At 41.9% G+C, this 15,228-nt stretch overlaps 1 protein-coding gene across 1 annotated transcript in view; it reads left to right on the top strand.

Moving 5' to 3' along the window:
* LOC149287325 (proton-coupled amino acid transporter 1-like) overlaps positions 1 to 14,237 on the top strand; it is a 30,854-nt gene extending 16,617 nt beyond the window's left edge. Inside the window, exons 7-10 of the mRNA XM_089493074.1 lie at positions 1,037 to 1,135; positions 7,754 to 7,920; positions 8,152 to 8,324; positions 13,963 to 14,237. Of these exons, the coding sequence (XP_089349200.1) occupies positions 1,037 to 1,135; positions 7,754 to 7,920; positions 8,152 to 8,324; positions 13,963 to 14,237 (714 nt within the window). The remainder of the gene's footprint in view (positions 1 to 1,036; positions 1,136 to 7,753; positions 7,921 to 8,151; positions 8,325 to 13,962) is intronic.
* Positions 14,238 to 15,228: the final 991 nt, after the last annotated feature.

Below are 15,228 nucleotides of genomic sequence, written 5' to 3'. Positions count from 1 at the left end.
GTCTGAAGCTAACCCAGTCCCATCCTCGTGAAGCCAGTCTGTTAGACGACAGAGAGACCTGGGCCTGTTCCATGGAATGCCCATGACTACCGGCTATCGTAAAATGATATATTTTATAGCCTCTGGTAACTCATCATATCATCCCATTATCCCCAGGCTTAAATTCCCTATTTGCAGGCGCTTCCAATCCAGAATTCCGGGTTCATATGGAAGACTTAGCCTTGAGATCCACATGAATTATGGTGCGTTTAAGGGAGAGGTGGCTTCTTCTCTCAACGCCCCAATCCCCAATCAGTAGTAGTCCCTGTTTTTCTTTCCATATGGTTGTTTATCCCAAGCCTACCGAGGTCCCGCTGATCCACCGTATGATCATGTTAATGAGATCCAAGAGATGGTAACTTGGCTCTGTTGGCTTTTTTTATCATCACGCATGGAGCGAGATCTTAGTGTCTGGACCCATCTACTCCGAGCCGTGGATGACCCCTAGCCGGACTTTCCAGCGAAGGCTTCATAGGGCATATTTCTTGCTCTAGCTGTGTAATCGTGTCTCGTTTCGCTGTTGAATGGATTAGAGGTTTCTCACTACGCTATTAAACTAAAATCTAAATAATCCTCCCGGTGACCGCACCCTTCCTTGTAAAACCTCCAAAATAATTATTGACTTTCCCAAAAATAATTAAAATTCCTATTAAAAACCATTAGGCAAAATGGAAAAAATCGCAAACAATGCGTTTGAAGAGGATCTGTCACTTACCCAAATCCTACTTTTTTTTCGGTTCAGGATATGTAATAAACATAGATAATGGCTCTTAGGGATTACTATGCGCCGTATACATACCCATATTACTGTTTACCATGGGAAAATCCATCTTCACTTTCTATTGTCAGGTTTTGCATAATTATTCCTCCCCATTAAAAGGCTCTGCTCCACGTAGACAAAACATTGACTTCAGATTCGGCTATATATAAATATATATATATATATATATAAATAGTGCTGTAAATAACTCTTGCTTATTACGCTAATTTCTTATAGGATATACCAGATCCGACACATCTGTCATATGCATCCAGCTGGAGGTCGTACCCCCTATTCTTCGGCACCGCGATATTTGCTTTTGAGGGGATTGGCGTGGTAAGTCAATTCTTTAAAAATAAAATAAACCTGTCTTTTTAAGGAATTTACTGCAGTTTTTTTAAAGTGCACATTAATTATCTTTTTATAGTTTATCAATACGGAGGACACTTTTTTTTTTTTTTGCAGTGAATTCAGATATTATCATTTCTATTCATATTTTATTTATATATATATATATATATATATATATATATATATATATATATATATATATATATATATATATATATATATATTTAAATAACCATGACCATTGACAAATTTGTTTTGAATCTAGGAGCCAGCTAAAAAAGTTAGGAGCCAGGGTTTTCTTTTTTAAACTAACAAAGTTTTATCAAAAAATTAATGATGTCCCAAGGAACTCCCCCCCCCCCCTTAAATATAGGTCCACTTTCCTCGAGCCCCTGTTTTTTTTTTTTAATACGTACATTTTCGCTTTTCTTTTTTCCCCCCGCTCTCCTCCTACGTGGCGATCCTCTCCCCGTCACGAGGAACTCTTCTGTGACTCCGCCCCCTTGAGGGGCGGGGCGAAGAGCCTCACTGAGGCACTGCCACTGAGCAGCACGGCGTGTGCAAGCCTAAAATGAAAGCACTACGTGAACGTTGGTCTGCCAGGCCGCACACTGAAGTCCGACGGCCCGCATTTGGCCCGCAGGCCGCACGTTGGACGCCCCTGACCTAGGCGCCAGGATTAAATTCTCCGTCGCCATGGTGACCTGGCGACTGGGATTTGTCGAGCCCTTCGATAACTCCACATTTAGCATTTTGACCTACGGCGTCTTCTTATAAACATGGCCTGTTGTTTGTTGAAAATGGGTTAACACTACAGCGTTTACGCCAAATCTGTACATCGCTACCTCTACCCAGAATTTTCCCCCCATTTAATAGAAAAGAATGAATATGAATGTGTCTTTTTTGCCTTTGGAGCTCGTAGGGGGGATTGACGTAGACATGTCTTCTCATGGCAAGGAATACGTTCATACAAGGATATCTTATCAATGACAAGGCTTCTCGAATTATTTGAAATGATAATTTCAGATAATTGGTGTTTACTGAAATGTCTGTCACGTATTGTTACGCTATGACCTCAGGCCTTTTTGTCTAAAAATCCTCAAACCAAGGCCGTGTACATCCAGAGCGCAGGCTACATGAAGATGGTCATTATAGTGAACGCAGAGTCTGGGGCGCTTGGTATATTGTTGCTTTTCTGTGTTTGGTTAGAACCAATGGCTATGGGACCCTTATAGCCGAACCATATATTTTTTGTTTGCATTCCTTTTACAAAGTTCCTTGGAAATGGGGTCCTCTGGGTCATCTCAATGTATGGTATTCGAGGAGTTGAATTACTGCTGCTGGCCCGGGTAGGCTGTTCATACCTGAAAGCGGAGTTGATAATTGCCGTTTTATAGATGTCTGTGGCATGAGCTTGTAGCGTGTCAGTCTGTCTTACTCTTTTGGAGCCCCTGGCTACTAAATAGTACCTGCAATGTGCAATTTTTTTTAGTTGGGATTAATTTCTGGGAAATTAGATGGTAATTGAACCATAACCTTGTCAGCATTATTTTTTTTTCTCCACCAGCCTGTAGCTACTTTGTGGTTATCTGTCTAAGGATAAAGACTTTCCGAAATCAGACAGGACTATTATTAGTGTATATATGTATATGTATATATATATATTAATAGCAATTTATATCACATTTTCATGGTAAATGGTAAGTGCTTTAATAATAGCTCTGGTGCCCTCCTTTAGGACCCTCGTCCACCTGATACCTTTTTCTAGGAGCTCAGAGAAGCTTGTAGGCGAGTTGGGTTTCGGCTCCTTTGCGTCTCTGTACGTTATGAATACCCAACCCCACGCGGGCTTCTGCCGTGCAAAAAAGTTTGTTGGCCCGATATGATGTATAGCTAAGTCAGCAAGTGTTCTTCAAAGCAAAGCCTCCTGGCACGTTGAATTATGCATTATACGTGGCCAGCGCGGCCCCTTGACGCTGGAGAAACCTGCTAGTGTTGGCCCTCCTCTATGAATGGTGCAGAAGGATACTTCGAAACCCTCTTCCCAGCTCAACACGTTATTGTGATACATAACTAGCTGTCAATGGCTCATAATTTCACATGTAAAATCTTGGTCTCGAACCATAAAACGTTGACTATGTTTTAATGTCTCCAGAGGTACTGGCCCAAATGACCAGTGGCAGAGAAACTGAGCCAACTGCAAATCTTTCCAAGCTACCTTAGAAGCTATTACAGAGGGCCTACTTTGTGGATGGTCTCAAAACCTTTTAAAAATTGAAAAGTTACTATAATTAAAATAAATAAATAAAGTCTTGCATATAATATGACCTATGACCAGGGGTCTTCAGATCTATCTATCTATCTATCTATCTCTCTATCTCTCTATCTCTCTATCTCTCTATCTTATATATCAATATATAGACATACAGTATGTGTGCCCATATGTAAACCTATGATAGAACTAACACAGACGGGTTTGGAGGCTGGTTGACCTAAAGTCTTCAAGAAATAGAAAATAGAGGTTTTTTTTAAGCCCTTCAGGTGCCCTTTTAAGCATTTAATTATGACCCATTCATGATGTTGTGATACATTTCGTGCTAATATATATATTTTGTCATTTTAAATCCTGTACAACAAAAAGGTAAAATGGACTATTTGTCATTAAAATTGTAACCATTATTCTTAATAAAATTACCCATCAAATAGCTTCTTTCAAAGCCAATCCAGCCCACTAATATCAGCCCCCGGAGCGGTAATTATGGCTGAACAAAGGGATTTAGAAAGTGTCAGTAAGCCCTTAATTGACTTAATTTTTTGTTTATTGCCTCAAACCCAGATTAGAAGGAAAATGATTGTATTTTCTCTTTTTAGAATGGGCATGATCATGTAAGTCATCGTATTACACATAGATACGTGGAACGTGATGGCAGATAAGAACAATCAGGCCCTTCTAGTGCACCCCTATGTTTTTTTAGTGTATAAACTCATTATGAACGAGTAAAGTTTAACATACCCTGTGCTCAATCCCGGCTCGGGAGCATCTCGGTTCCCAGTGAATGCATTTTTAAAAGGGGGAACTATTGACGTCATTAACTGTATTTATTAAAAAAATATTTTTTTTGGAGATAATTAGCCCTTAACAACAAAGGATATTTTACAATTAATTACAGCATGCTATTTAAAGTATACCCTTGATTCCCTACGTAGGTTACGTAGGCTCCATCATTTGCATATGGCTTCTGTTCTAGATGCTTTTAGTACAGCATAGGGTTAGAAACAATTCTTTCTGATCATCCCACCTACAGACAACTACTTATAGATCTCTTCTAGGAATCTGAGAACGGCATCTAGCTAACAATTCTGTATGTGTATGGCCGGCAAAATTGTGACAAAAAGTCATTAAAATACAATTTTTTTTCCCAGGACAAGCAAAGCACGTGTTTGAAACCATATCATTACACATAACACAATGTTTATTAGTGCTAAAATGTTAAAAAGTGAACTAAAATGGAATTAGTCCCACTGCTGAAAACAAAACCAATTTTAAAAAATATCAAAATCAAAAAAGTCCCCATATGCATAGGTTTTTGTTTGTTTGTATTTTGGAGGGGCCAAAATGCTCTCTTACAACACTACAGACTAGATGGATAATATAGGGGGATATATATATATATATATATATATATATATATATATATATATATATATATATATATATATATATATATATATATATATATATATATATATATATATATATATATACACACAAACTACAGTTTGGGGTCACTTAGAAATGTCCTTCTTTTTGAAAGAAAAGCACTTTGTCCATTAAAATAACGTGAAATGGATCCGATAATATTAATGTTGTAAATGACTATTGCAGCTGGAAACGGCTGATTTTTAATGGAAAATCTTCCAGTGACACGTTGTGTTCACTGATCCAATTTTAAGTTTAAAAGGCTAACTGATCGAACCCTTTTGCAATTATGTTACCGCTAGAAATGTCCTTGTTTTCCATGAAAACCGCTAAGTGACCTCACATTTTTTAATGTGTGTGTTGCCCTAGTGTCATTGTAGACTGTGTGTGGTGCAATAGTGTCATTGTAGACATGTGTGTGTGTGTAGTACCCTGTGTAATTGTAGACGTGTGTGTGTGGTGCCCTGTGTCATTGTATTATTATTATTTATTGTTTTATATTGAGCCATCAAATTCCATAGCGCTGTACAATGGGTAGACAGGACATAACAAGTAGCATGTAATACAACAAATTGACTAACAGACAACAGGTGAGGAGGTGTGTGTGTGGTGCCTTGTGTCATTGTAGGCGTGTGTGTGTGTGGTGCCCTGTGCCATTGTAGACGTGTGTGTGTGTGGCGCCCTGTGTCATTGTAGACGTGTGTGTGTGTGTGGCGCCCTGTGTCGTTGTAGACGTGTTGTAACGTTCACCCTTTGCTGTATGGACTTGGTTAAACTTTGTGCCATTCATTTCATGTTTCCAGCCACTAGTGGCCGCCCTTGCCATTCAGAACCACTCAGACTAATTATCAGGTCCAGCTGCAGTTGCTTACCTGATCAAGTCAGCCTTTATAAACCTGCCCAGCCCTGCAGTCTGGGCCTTGACATTGAAGTTTGAGGACTACCTGTTTGGTTCCATATTTGTTCCTGCTTTGGTTCCTGATTTGTTCCTGCTTTGGTTCCTGATTTGTTCCTGATCTGCTCCTGCTTTGTCTCTTGCCGTGTTCCTGAGTTGTGGCCAGCGCCCCACTAAGTGGACTCCCAAGTCGAGTGCCCTGTAAGTGGGCAACCTGCCGTGTGCCCTGCAAGTGGGCAACCTGCCGTGTTCCTGAGTTGCGGCCAGCGCCCCACTAAGTGGACTCCCAAGTCGAGTGCCCTGCAAGTGGGCAACCTGCCGTGTTCCTGAGTTGCGGCCAGCGCCCCACTAAGTGGACTCCCAAGTCGAGTGCCCTGGAAGAGGGCTTCTAGCTGTGCCGTGTGCCCTGGAAGAGGGCTTCTAGTCGTGTGCCCTGCAAGAGGGCTTATAGTTGTGTCGTGTGCCCTGCAAGAGGGCTTATAGTTGTGCCGTGTGCCCTGCAAGAGGGCTTCCTGCCGTGTGTGCCCCATCCCATGGGCTTCCTGCCGAGTGTGCCCCATCCCGTGGGCTTCCTGCCGAGTGTGCCCCATCCCGTGGGCTTCCTGCCGAGTGACTTTCTTTGTGTATATATATTGTACCATCATATGTAATACAACTCTTAATCCGCATCTTCTGTCCTTGAGTTATTTCCTGCACCTGTCTGTACCAACCCCAAGCCATCATGCATCGTGGGGTACAGACAGAGCCCCTCGTATCCCCTGCACCTGGGCTCCTTATCTACCTGTGTCCTCGGTTCGTGACACGTGTGTGTGGCGCCCTGTGTCATTGTAGACGTGTGTGTGGTGCAATAGTGTCATTGTAGGCGTGTGTGGTGCCTTGTGTCATTGTAGACGTGTGTGTGTGTGTGTGTGGTGCAATAGTGTCATTGTAGACGTGTGTGTGTGTGGTGCCTTGTGTCATTGTAGGTGTGTGTGTGTGTGGTGCCTTGTGTCATTGTAGATGTGTGTGTGTGTGTGTGGTGCCTTGTGTCATTGTAGATGTGTGTGGTGCCTTGTGTCATTGTAGACGTGTGTGTGGTGCCTTGTGTCATTATAGAAGTGTGTGTGTGTTGCCCTGTGTCATTGTAGACCATAGCAATGAGGACATACTGTTAACTCCATTGTACTTGAAGAGTTTACCTCAGAAAAGATGAGATCTGTGGCTGCATGTGGCATAACTAGCATCTAAAGTCCGTCCTTTCCAAAGCTGAACCAATCAACAACAATCAGCCGCTTATTAGGAGAGAGATGACCTACCGGGGGGGGAATAATCAAGGTGGTGTTTATGCACAACACAGATTGATTATAATGCTATAAGTAGTTCGCACAAAATGACTTGGTAAAGCCCTGTTCGCTCGCCACGCCTTATATATAAATCCAAATTGCTGCATCAAATGAGAACCCCTTGTTGAGCAGCGAATGTATTGCTGCTCGAAGTCCATGGTTGCGTTACTAGATCCCTGGCATCTGCTTTGATTTGAAAGCAAATTTGAGGCTGCTAGTGGGACATTCAAGTGAATCCTCAAGGGTTTCTGGTAGGCCGTGTCTTATCGCGAAGCAATCAGCACAGCAAAGTTAATTACATGTTAAATAGAGCTGTTGTAGAGCCGGTGGGTCAGGAACAAACTGTAACCCCGGCACAAGATACACCGCCATGAGAATCCGCAACCTCCTCCACGATGTTCATGCGTTTCACCTACTAAAAACATGGCGTTATCATTCAACTGGAGACCATAAGAGTTGTCATAGGCACGAAGATACGGACAGTGTCCCTATTAGTCAATAATTTGTGCTACCTCCCTTTACCAAGATAACCGCGCTGCGTCTTCTCCTCTAATGCCTGATGAGGTTGGAGTATAGTTTGAGTACAAATTGTATCCTAAATGACCACTGACCTTTCTGTTTCCCACTCTTAATCGTAGCTTACTTACCGCACGCTGTACCTTCTCATACCTTTTTCTTTCCTCCAGATTCTTCCATTGGAGAATAAGATGAAGATCCCACATCAGTTCCCTGTTGTATTATATGTGGGAATGGCTATAGTCACTGCCCTTTACATCAGTATGGGCACTCTCGGATACCTGCGCTTTGGATCGGATATAATGTCCTCTATAACTCTAAATTTACCTAATTGTTGGTAAGTTCTTGTATGCAATTGCCAGAGTTTGACAATTTGCAGAATGGCTTTAGGAACATATTTGTTTTTTGGGGGACCCAGGAAGTGTGCAAAACCAAACATTGTATATAAGCAAAAAATGCTTAGCACTAACAATCATAGAAGCTGCAGATTTTGCTCTTCTGTCACATGGACGAATGTCATAAGATGTAGGTTGATGACTGAGCATTATACATTTTTTTCCATGTGCAGGCTTTACCAATCTGTGAAACTTCTCTATTCGTTTGGGATATTCATCACCTTCGCCCTACAGTTCTACGTCGCTGCAGAAATCATAGTCCCAACTGTGCTAACCTCAAGAGTTCAAGGCCGTTGTGTGCTGTTTCTGGATTTAACAACAAGGGCCCTGTTGGTCTGTGTCACGTGTAAGTTTTGTATATTTTTGTTTCTCTTTCCTTAGTTTCTGCTGAATATAACACTTTTTTGCAACTCAATTTGGCATTAGGAGTGCAGTCTCTGACTAGACATGATTCTTTAACACATCAAATTTTATGAAAAATACCCCTTGTCTTATATTCAAGGTCGTTTTATAATCGGACCTCGAATAGAGGTCAGCCTATAAGACTAAAATCTAGATCCCCGCAGCGCTGCAGGGAACCCGTTGTTACCGCTCCCGTCGTGTTGCCGCCGGCAGGGACGCCGAGGCGCAGCCCGCGCGGTCGGCTCCCTGCTCGTGCTGTCGCGGTGAGCTGCCGCCGGGTCAGTCCTCCTTCGAGACGCGCGTCCCCGGCGAGTTCGAGGGGTCGTGACGGGGCGCACGCCTCTACGTCGCTAAACTATTAATGTTCATGTCACTCTTAAAGTGACATTTATCATTTTTCCTCCTCCCCCTAATTAGGAGGGTAGGATGATCTGTATTGTTGGAGGGATATTTAAACCCTCGTTTGGCACTACACCCTTGCCTGTGTTAGTGCCTTTTTGCCTACACTAGAGTTTGAATCCTGATTTATCTCTCTGGTATTGACTCCTGCTTGAACCTGACCTCCGTTGTTTCGCTGCCTGCCCTGACCTTTGCTTGTGACCCCGACTGCTCTATTGCCTGACCTCTCGGATACCGTTATTATTTTTTTATTTTCTGTTCCTGAGTTTCACCTTCTCATTACTCTCGGTGGTGAACGGCCTGTATCTCCTGTGCCCTGGTGGCAGTGCGTCCTCTCTCCACAGGAGAAGCCGATTCTGCAGCGCGGATCCAGAACCCGTACTTCGGTCGTGACACCCGTAACCCTTCTCTCTGGCCACCGGTGAATGTCTGGGTGATGTACGCAGACAACTTCAGCTTCTGCCCGGCACTTCCGCTGGGGCTTCTATGATGAAGCACATGACCTTCCATAGTAGCAGCGGAGGTTGTCAACCTTCACCGGCTGCCCCCACTAGACTCCAGGCTTTTTCTTTTTTTCCTAAATGAATATCGTCTTATAATCAAGCAAATACTGTTTAATTCAAATGGAGTCAAGATGCCCAGATCGCAAATTATTTTACTCTTTGATAGGCAAATCATTGGAGATCTATTGATCTCCCTAACTGGTCCCCTCTGCCCACAAAGGACAATGACTAAAATTCAAGATATATGACAAGTATTGTCACTGGTCACTTTTCTAAGGACAATCTTGGCGCACTACTACTAGTTTAATTACTTTACATTAGAAATCTTATTTGTATTAGTTCTGTTACAGATCAAACCAAGCCTTTCCTTTTTCTGCTAACCGCTTTCTTCCGTATGGATCCGTAGCTGCTTTCTCCTTCTATGAAGACAAGTTTTAGAGCACTCTGTAAAAAATCTTTTATTTTACAGACCCTGGCTGAGCAGCCGCTTAATGTTCTCTATGTTTAACAGGCATGCGGCTCCATACCCTTTAATCTCGGTGTCAGGGATGTGTTGCACGCATTACATCCATTAGGTTGAGTTCTGCGGTGATGTCCATTAACATCGCTTCACCTGATCCATGTGCTTCCAGGCGTGTGACCAATCTGCCTCGCTAGCTGTCAGTACCCCAAAGCAGCTCTTTACCGATAACATAAGTGTGGAGCTCCTAGTGCGGAAAGAGAAAATGATATTATTTGACAGATCAGCCTCTTACTACATGCCTGCGCCATTGAGCAGAGAAGGGCCTGAATGAAATGCTTTCCATCAGTGGTGGAGGCTAATAACTGGTCCGAGGGTGGATTAGGCATATGGCAATCATGAATCTAGAATTAGACTAATTACAGGCAGGCTAGATAGGGGGCCCGAATGTTTATGTACCATCGGAGCTTCTAAAAACTTCAAAATGTACTTGTTGTTTTAAATCCAAGAAAGGCTTTCTGACTTCTTGGAAGCTGCAGCTTGGGATCATTGAACCAGAAATGGTTAACTTGACCCAAATTCCTCTGTAGTGCTATAGGCTGTTTTCCCAGTTGAATTATATATGTGTGGAGTCGCATGGAGCGTGTTTAGGTTAGAACCAAGAATCTTATGAGAGAGGATTTCTCGGTTCTGCCGCATCCCCAGGGTGAGTCGGACGTGCAAATTGAAAGCCCCTTTTAACTCCGTTGACCCAGATGGGTAATGCTCCAGCACCACTTCCCAACACGCAGGTGCTTGGTGTCATACCGGAAGTCAGTGAAAAACAATGGATATGTGGTATTCACATGACAAAAAGAGACATTATTATAATTTATTGGTCTGGTTGTGCTGAAATGTTTCTTAAGTGAAGGATGCCCCTAAATTCCAAAGCAGGTAAGCTCTTTTGACGCATAGATTTTTTTCTGTAGATGTTTATACAAAGTTTCCATAATACCTATTTGGTATGAACTTCTACATTACTATATGTTTTATCACTAAGCAATTTAAATAAGATTTGCTTGAAATGTAACAATGAAGGGTTAGTAAAAATGTTTGTTATAAACAAAGATCTGTCACTACACAATTAGGTTTAGGGATCTGGAACAAAACTATAGTAGCACTGCATAAGCTTGACATGACTTGGTTGGTTGGAGACAGCCCTTAGCTATGGACATTGGGAGGACCTTGATCGTGATGAGCTCCCTACCCTTGTAGTTTACATACTGTGTTTAGTCAACATCGATGCCAGTGAAGACTTGTCTGAATTTGCTAGTGCTTTGAGCTGCTAAATCCAAGTTCAGCCCAACCTCAGGTGAGTTACATTGAAGATATTTGGTGGTTCATTTAGGAGGTAGACTTGAGGTTCAAAAAACAAAACACAAGGTGCCTTACGTCACCCTACTTTTATCTCTAGTGGCCGGGAATGTGACCCGGCAAAGGGATCGACACTAAGTCACTAGTTATCCTATCCTAAGGCAAAACACTTTCAGAAATGACAGGTTTCATATTTTCCCTGCTTTGCAGGTTGAATCTTTTTGTGAAGTTACCACCACTGAAACATTGATTGAGAATGTCAATGGAAGCATTTGCTTTGTGCATAGAAAACTACACCTAAGGATACAAGTGATTGTTATGATTAATATGGACATCTTTAGATTATTGCATCGCCTCTCGGGTGACACCTTAAGTTTTCTTCTCGATGAGTTATAGAGTAACACGCTCACTGCCCTTCAGGTCTTCTTTAGGACGAGAAAGGAAAAAAAACAAACAATTTTCTACCGTAATGTGTTGATCATATTAAAGATTCTTTTAGTATATTGGCTGCGACATCAGCAGAGAGTAATTCCCAGAATGCGAAGGTACGTTGACCTGTCGCGTTTAACCTCTCTCCAATATCAGAGTTTAAGTTAATCCCATTATTAGGCTGTCAAAGTGATGTGTAAATTAGATATATTCTCTCTGGCCTTCACTATTCTGGGCCGTGTCTCTTCGTACTGCGTTTAGTCCAATTTTGGGTCTTTAGTGCGTTCTCTAAACGATAAGCTTTAGCTGGCCCTCTCCCTATGTTTATAGGCTCCTTGGATGAATTGTACGCAGCATATTTATAGTCCCGGTACTAAACTGAATGTTTTCATTAGCCCATTAGTCGTTTTATTAACAGTTAAACATAATATGCTGTTCACAACTGGGTTCCTATAGGAAATATAGCATATATTTCATTACATTTATTTATAAAGCGCTGGCAGATACCGCAGCGCTGTTACAGTCAGAAGAACAATTTAATAACACATTCAAAAACAAACTGGTGCAAAGGAGAAGAGGGTGCTGCTCTTGCGAGATTACAATCTAGTCGGTGGTTGAGGGGAGTGAGGCAATTGGAGAGGACGGCTTGGATGGGGATGAGTTGAAGCTGGTGATTGTTCGGATGGCTTGATCAGGATGATGGTTGGGAGTACTGGAAAGGAATGCTGTACACTTCCCTGAACAGGTGGGTTTTCAGAGATCTTGAAAGCTGCGTACGAAGAAGAAAGTCTGACGGAACGGGGAAGGGAATTCCACAGGGGAGCGGCGCGGGTGAAAACCTGAATACGGGAGTGGGAAGAGGCAACAACAGTAGAAGAAAGCCGCAGGTCATGAGAGGAGCGGAGAGGGCAGGTAGGGATGTATTTGGATAGAAGGATAGAGATGTAAGGGGGTGCAGAGTTGTTGAGGGCTCTATAGGTCAGAAGTTTAAATTTGATTCTGAAGGGTATGGGGAGCCAGTGAAGTGATTGGCATGGTGGGGCAGCGGATGAGAAACGGCGGCAGAGAAAAATGAATCTGGCTGCAGTGTTGAGGAGGGATTGAAGCGGTGAAAGGCGGGAGAGGGGGAGACCGGTTAGTAGGGAGTTGCAATAATCCAGACGGGATATCATTGGTGTTATCATATGGAGAGTATCGTTGGTGCTAAAGGTGTCATAAGAAATGCTGTATCCCATGTATAATCAACTTGAAGTTAGGTGTGTGGAGTGCCCTTAAGGGCCACTTAAGGCCCATCTAGAAGGATACAGCCCTCAAAAGGGTTTTTTGTACAGCTTTTACCTTCTTAGAATGTCCAGAATCTTCAATATGTATCAATATAAAAACATTAACTAATTGAAAAAGTGAGAGATTAAGGACCCGCATATCAATACTGTGAATGCTGTGTTTTCTTTGTGTACCGAACTCTCCCACCCTGGCCGTACCCAGGGCACTCATCTGTGTTTCTATCCATTATACGGAGACCCAGGCTTTCTGTAGCCGCCAGCATCGCAGATAATCCACTTTACTTGATTATGTACAGATTTCTTATGGTTGATTTTTATCATGAAAGCATTGGCCTGATAATTCTTATTTCATCCAAGAAAACAAATCAATTTATGGTCAAAAATATCTGTAATCATATTAACCAGCTACATCTATGTAGCATTCCATATTAAGTGCCATTTTCTCTGATTACATGTGGACCAATAACTATCATTAAAATTAAGTTTGTTGTTTTACCACCTGTCAAATCTTGTGCTAGCCTGCTTTTTTTTACTGTAAAAAGACCAAAAATGATAATAAAATTGACATCAGGTCCCTGATGTCCAACCAACTTTGGTCCTTGGTATTATATTCAGAGCCTTACGCCTATTCCATGAATCCCAAATTTGCAAAATGAATCATTTGCATGATTAAAGGTGCTGTTCTACTGAGACAAAACATTTATTGCACGCTGTAGTGTGTCATTCCCTTCACAGCCCAAGACCATACTATGATCTAATAATAATAGATCCTGCGCAACCACAAGGATCTATGTGCATTGCCTTCCAGCGGGATCAATGCTACACATTGAAACATTAGCTAGTGTAATAGAGACAGACACTACTAGGATGTCTGAGAGACCACATACACACTTACATACTGAAATCAGTAATGCATAAAATTAAATATATGTAAGATGGACATAATGGTCCCTAGTGATATCATAGCATCAGGGCTACTGTCTGGTTCCAGGAGAGATCCCTGAGGTTTGTTGTGACACATTGTACATAAGGAACAGGCAGGTTATTATTTGATGTCACACTTGATGTGTCTATATGACACTGCGCCGTTATGAATTTGCCAGGTTCTTGGATCGGTACCGATGGGTTTCACCAGTCTTTTGTCTTTATTCGCAGGTGTCCTTGCTGTTCTTATTCCCCGGCTGGACTTGATCATCACGCTTGTAGGGTCGGTTAGCAGCAGCGCTTTGGCTCTGATCATCCCTCCTCTTCTGGAGATTTTCACCTACTATTCTGAAGGTCTCAGTCGGTGGATTATCGCCAAGGACATCCTGATCAGTCTGGTGGGGTTCTTGGGCTTCGTGTTCGGGACGTACGTAACTCTGTGGGAGTTGCTGACACCAGAGTCCTTGCCAAGCCAAAATATTACTGCTGTGTTTGCGGTACAATGAGAAACCAGTCGAGTTAGTAGTGTTATTTTACATTATCGGTGCATGGTTAACAGAGGTGTTAGGAAAGGAACATTGGCCAATTTGTCCTAGTAATTCTGGATTTTACTCGTATAGAACAATAGATTTCTGTGAATGCATTTATTGTACCATTACCTGCCAGAATGTCAACCATTATGTTCCTAGGATTTAAAGAAACATTGCATAGCATGATGTCCTACTTCTGTTTTTCCTTTACACCTTTTGTGTATTTTCGTTTTTTCAGTTTTATGGTTTTTCTGTGTATTTTTTTCCCTACGACACACATCAGAATGTTTCATTTTCATTTATTCCCTATTGGCAGCAAATTAATGGGAGGTTAAAGGGAAATTAGCATGAAAAATAACATACTTCTGAAATCAAGTTCTCAATTTACAGTGAATGTTTTGGTTGCTCAATCAAGGTGCTTTTTTTCAGTACAAAATTAAACTGGTGCCAATTGAATATGGGGTTAATTCACCGAACTTCAAGATAGTTCTGGAATTATCCACAAAAGTGCTTTTGCACTTGCTGCTGAATGTTCAGTAGAAGTTGACGGCTATCCAGCTTCTAGAACAATGATCATTGAATCAACGATAAACTTGTGCCAAGCCCAGCTTTATTTTATTCCAACCTAATTATTCTTGGTTCCTCTGTCTGTTCTGTGTATAAAAGGTTTTCTATGTGGAGTGACAACTGCTACAAGGGGACAGTCACCAGAAGCCATAAAGACTCCATAAAGCAGTAATGCTGGGAATCATGTATAGTTACCTCTTACCAAGTGGTAACTTATTAATAAGAAGCCTAGTAAGGTGATCTATTGTCTTAGTTATATGAGCACCGTTCTCTGATTTGGAATTTGAATGTAATCACTCTCACATTTCCAGAAACTCATATGAATGTGGATTATGTATTCTCAGAATTCTAAAACGTTTCGCTTTCCATCATGAATTAACAAAGTATAGGGATTTCACAT

This window comes from Sceloporus occidentalis, unplaced genomic scaffold, assembly GCF_023333645.1.
Source record: "Sceloporus occidentalis isolate IW3139 unplaced genomic scaffold, rSceOcc1.0.p SCAF_62, whole genome shotgun sequence".
Taxonomy (NCBI): domain Eukaryota; kingdom Metazoa; phylum Chordata; class Lepidosauria; order Squamata; family Phrynosomatidae; genus Sceloporus; species Sceloporus occidentalis.
The sequence above is the reverse complement of the archived record's forward strand: the minus strand, read 5'-3'. Positions and strand labels throughout refer to the sequence as shown.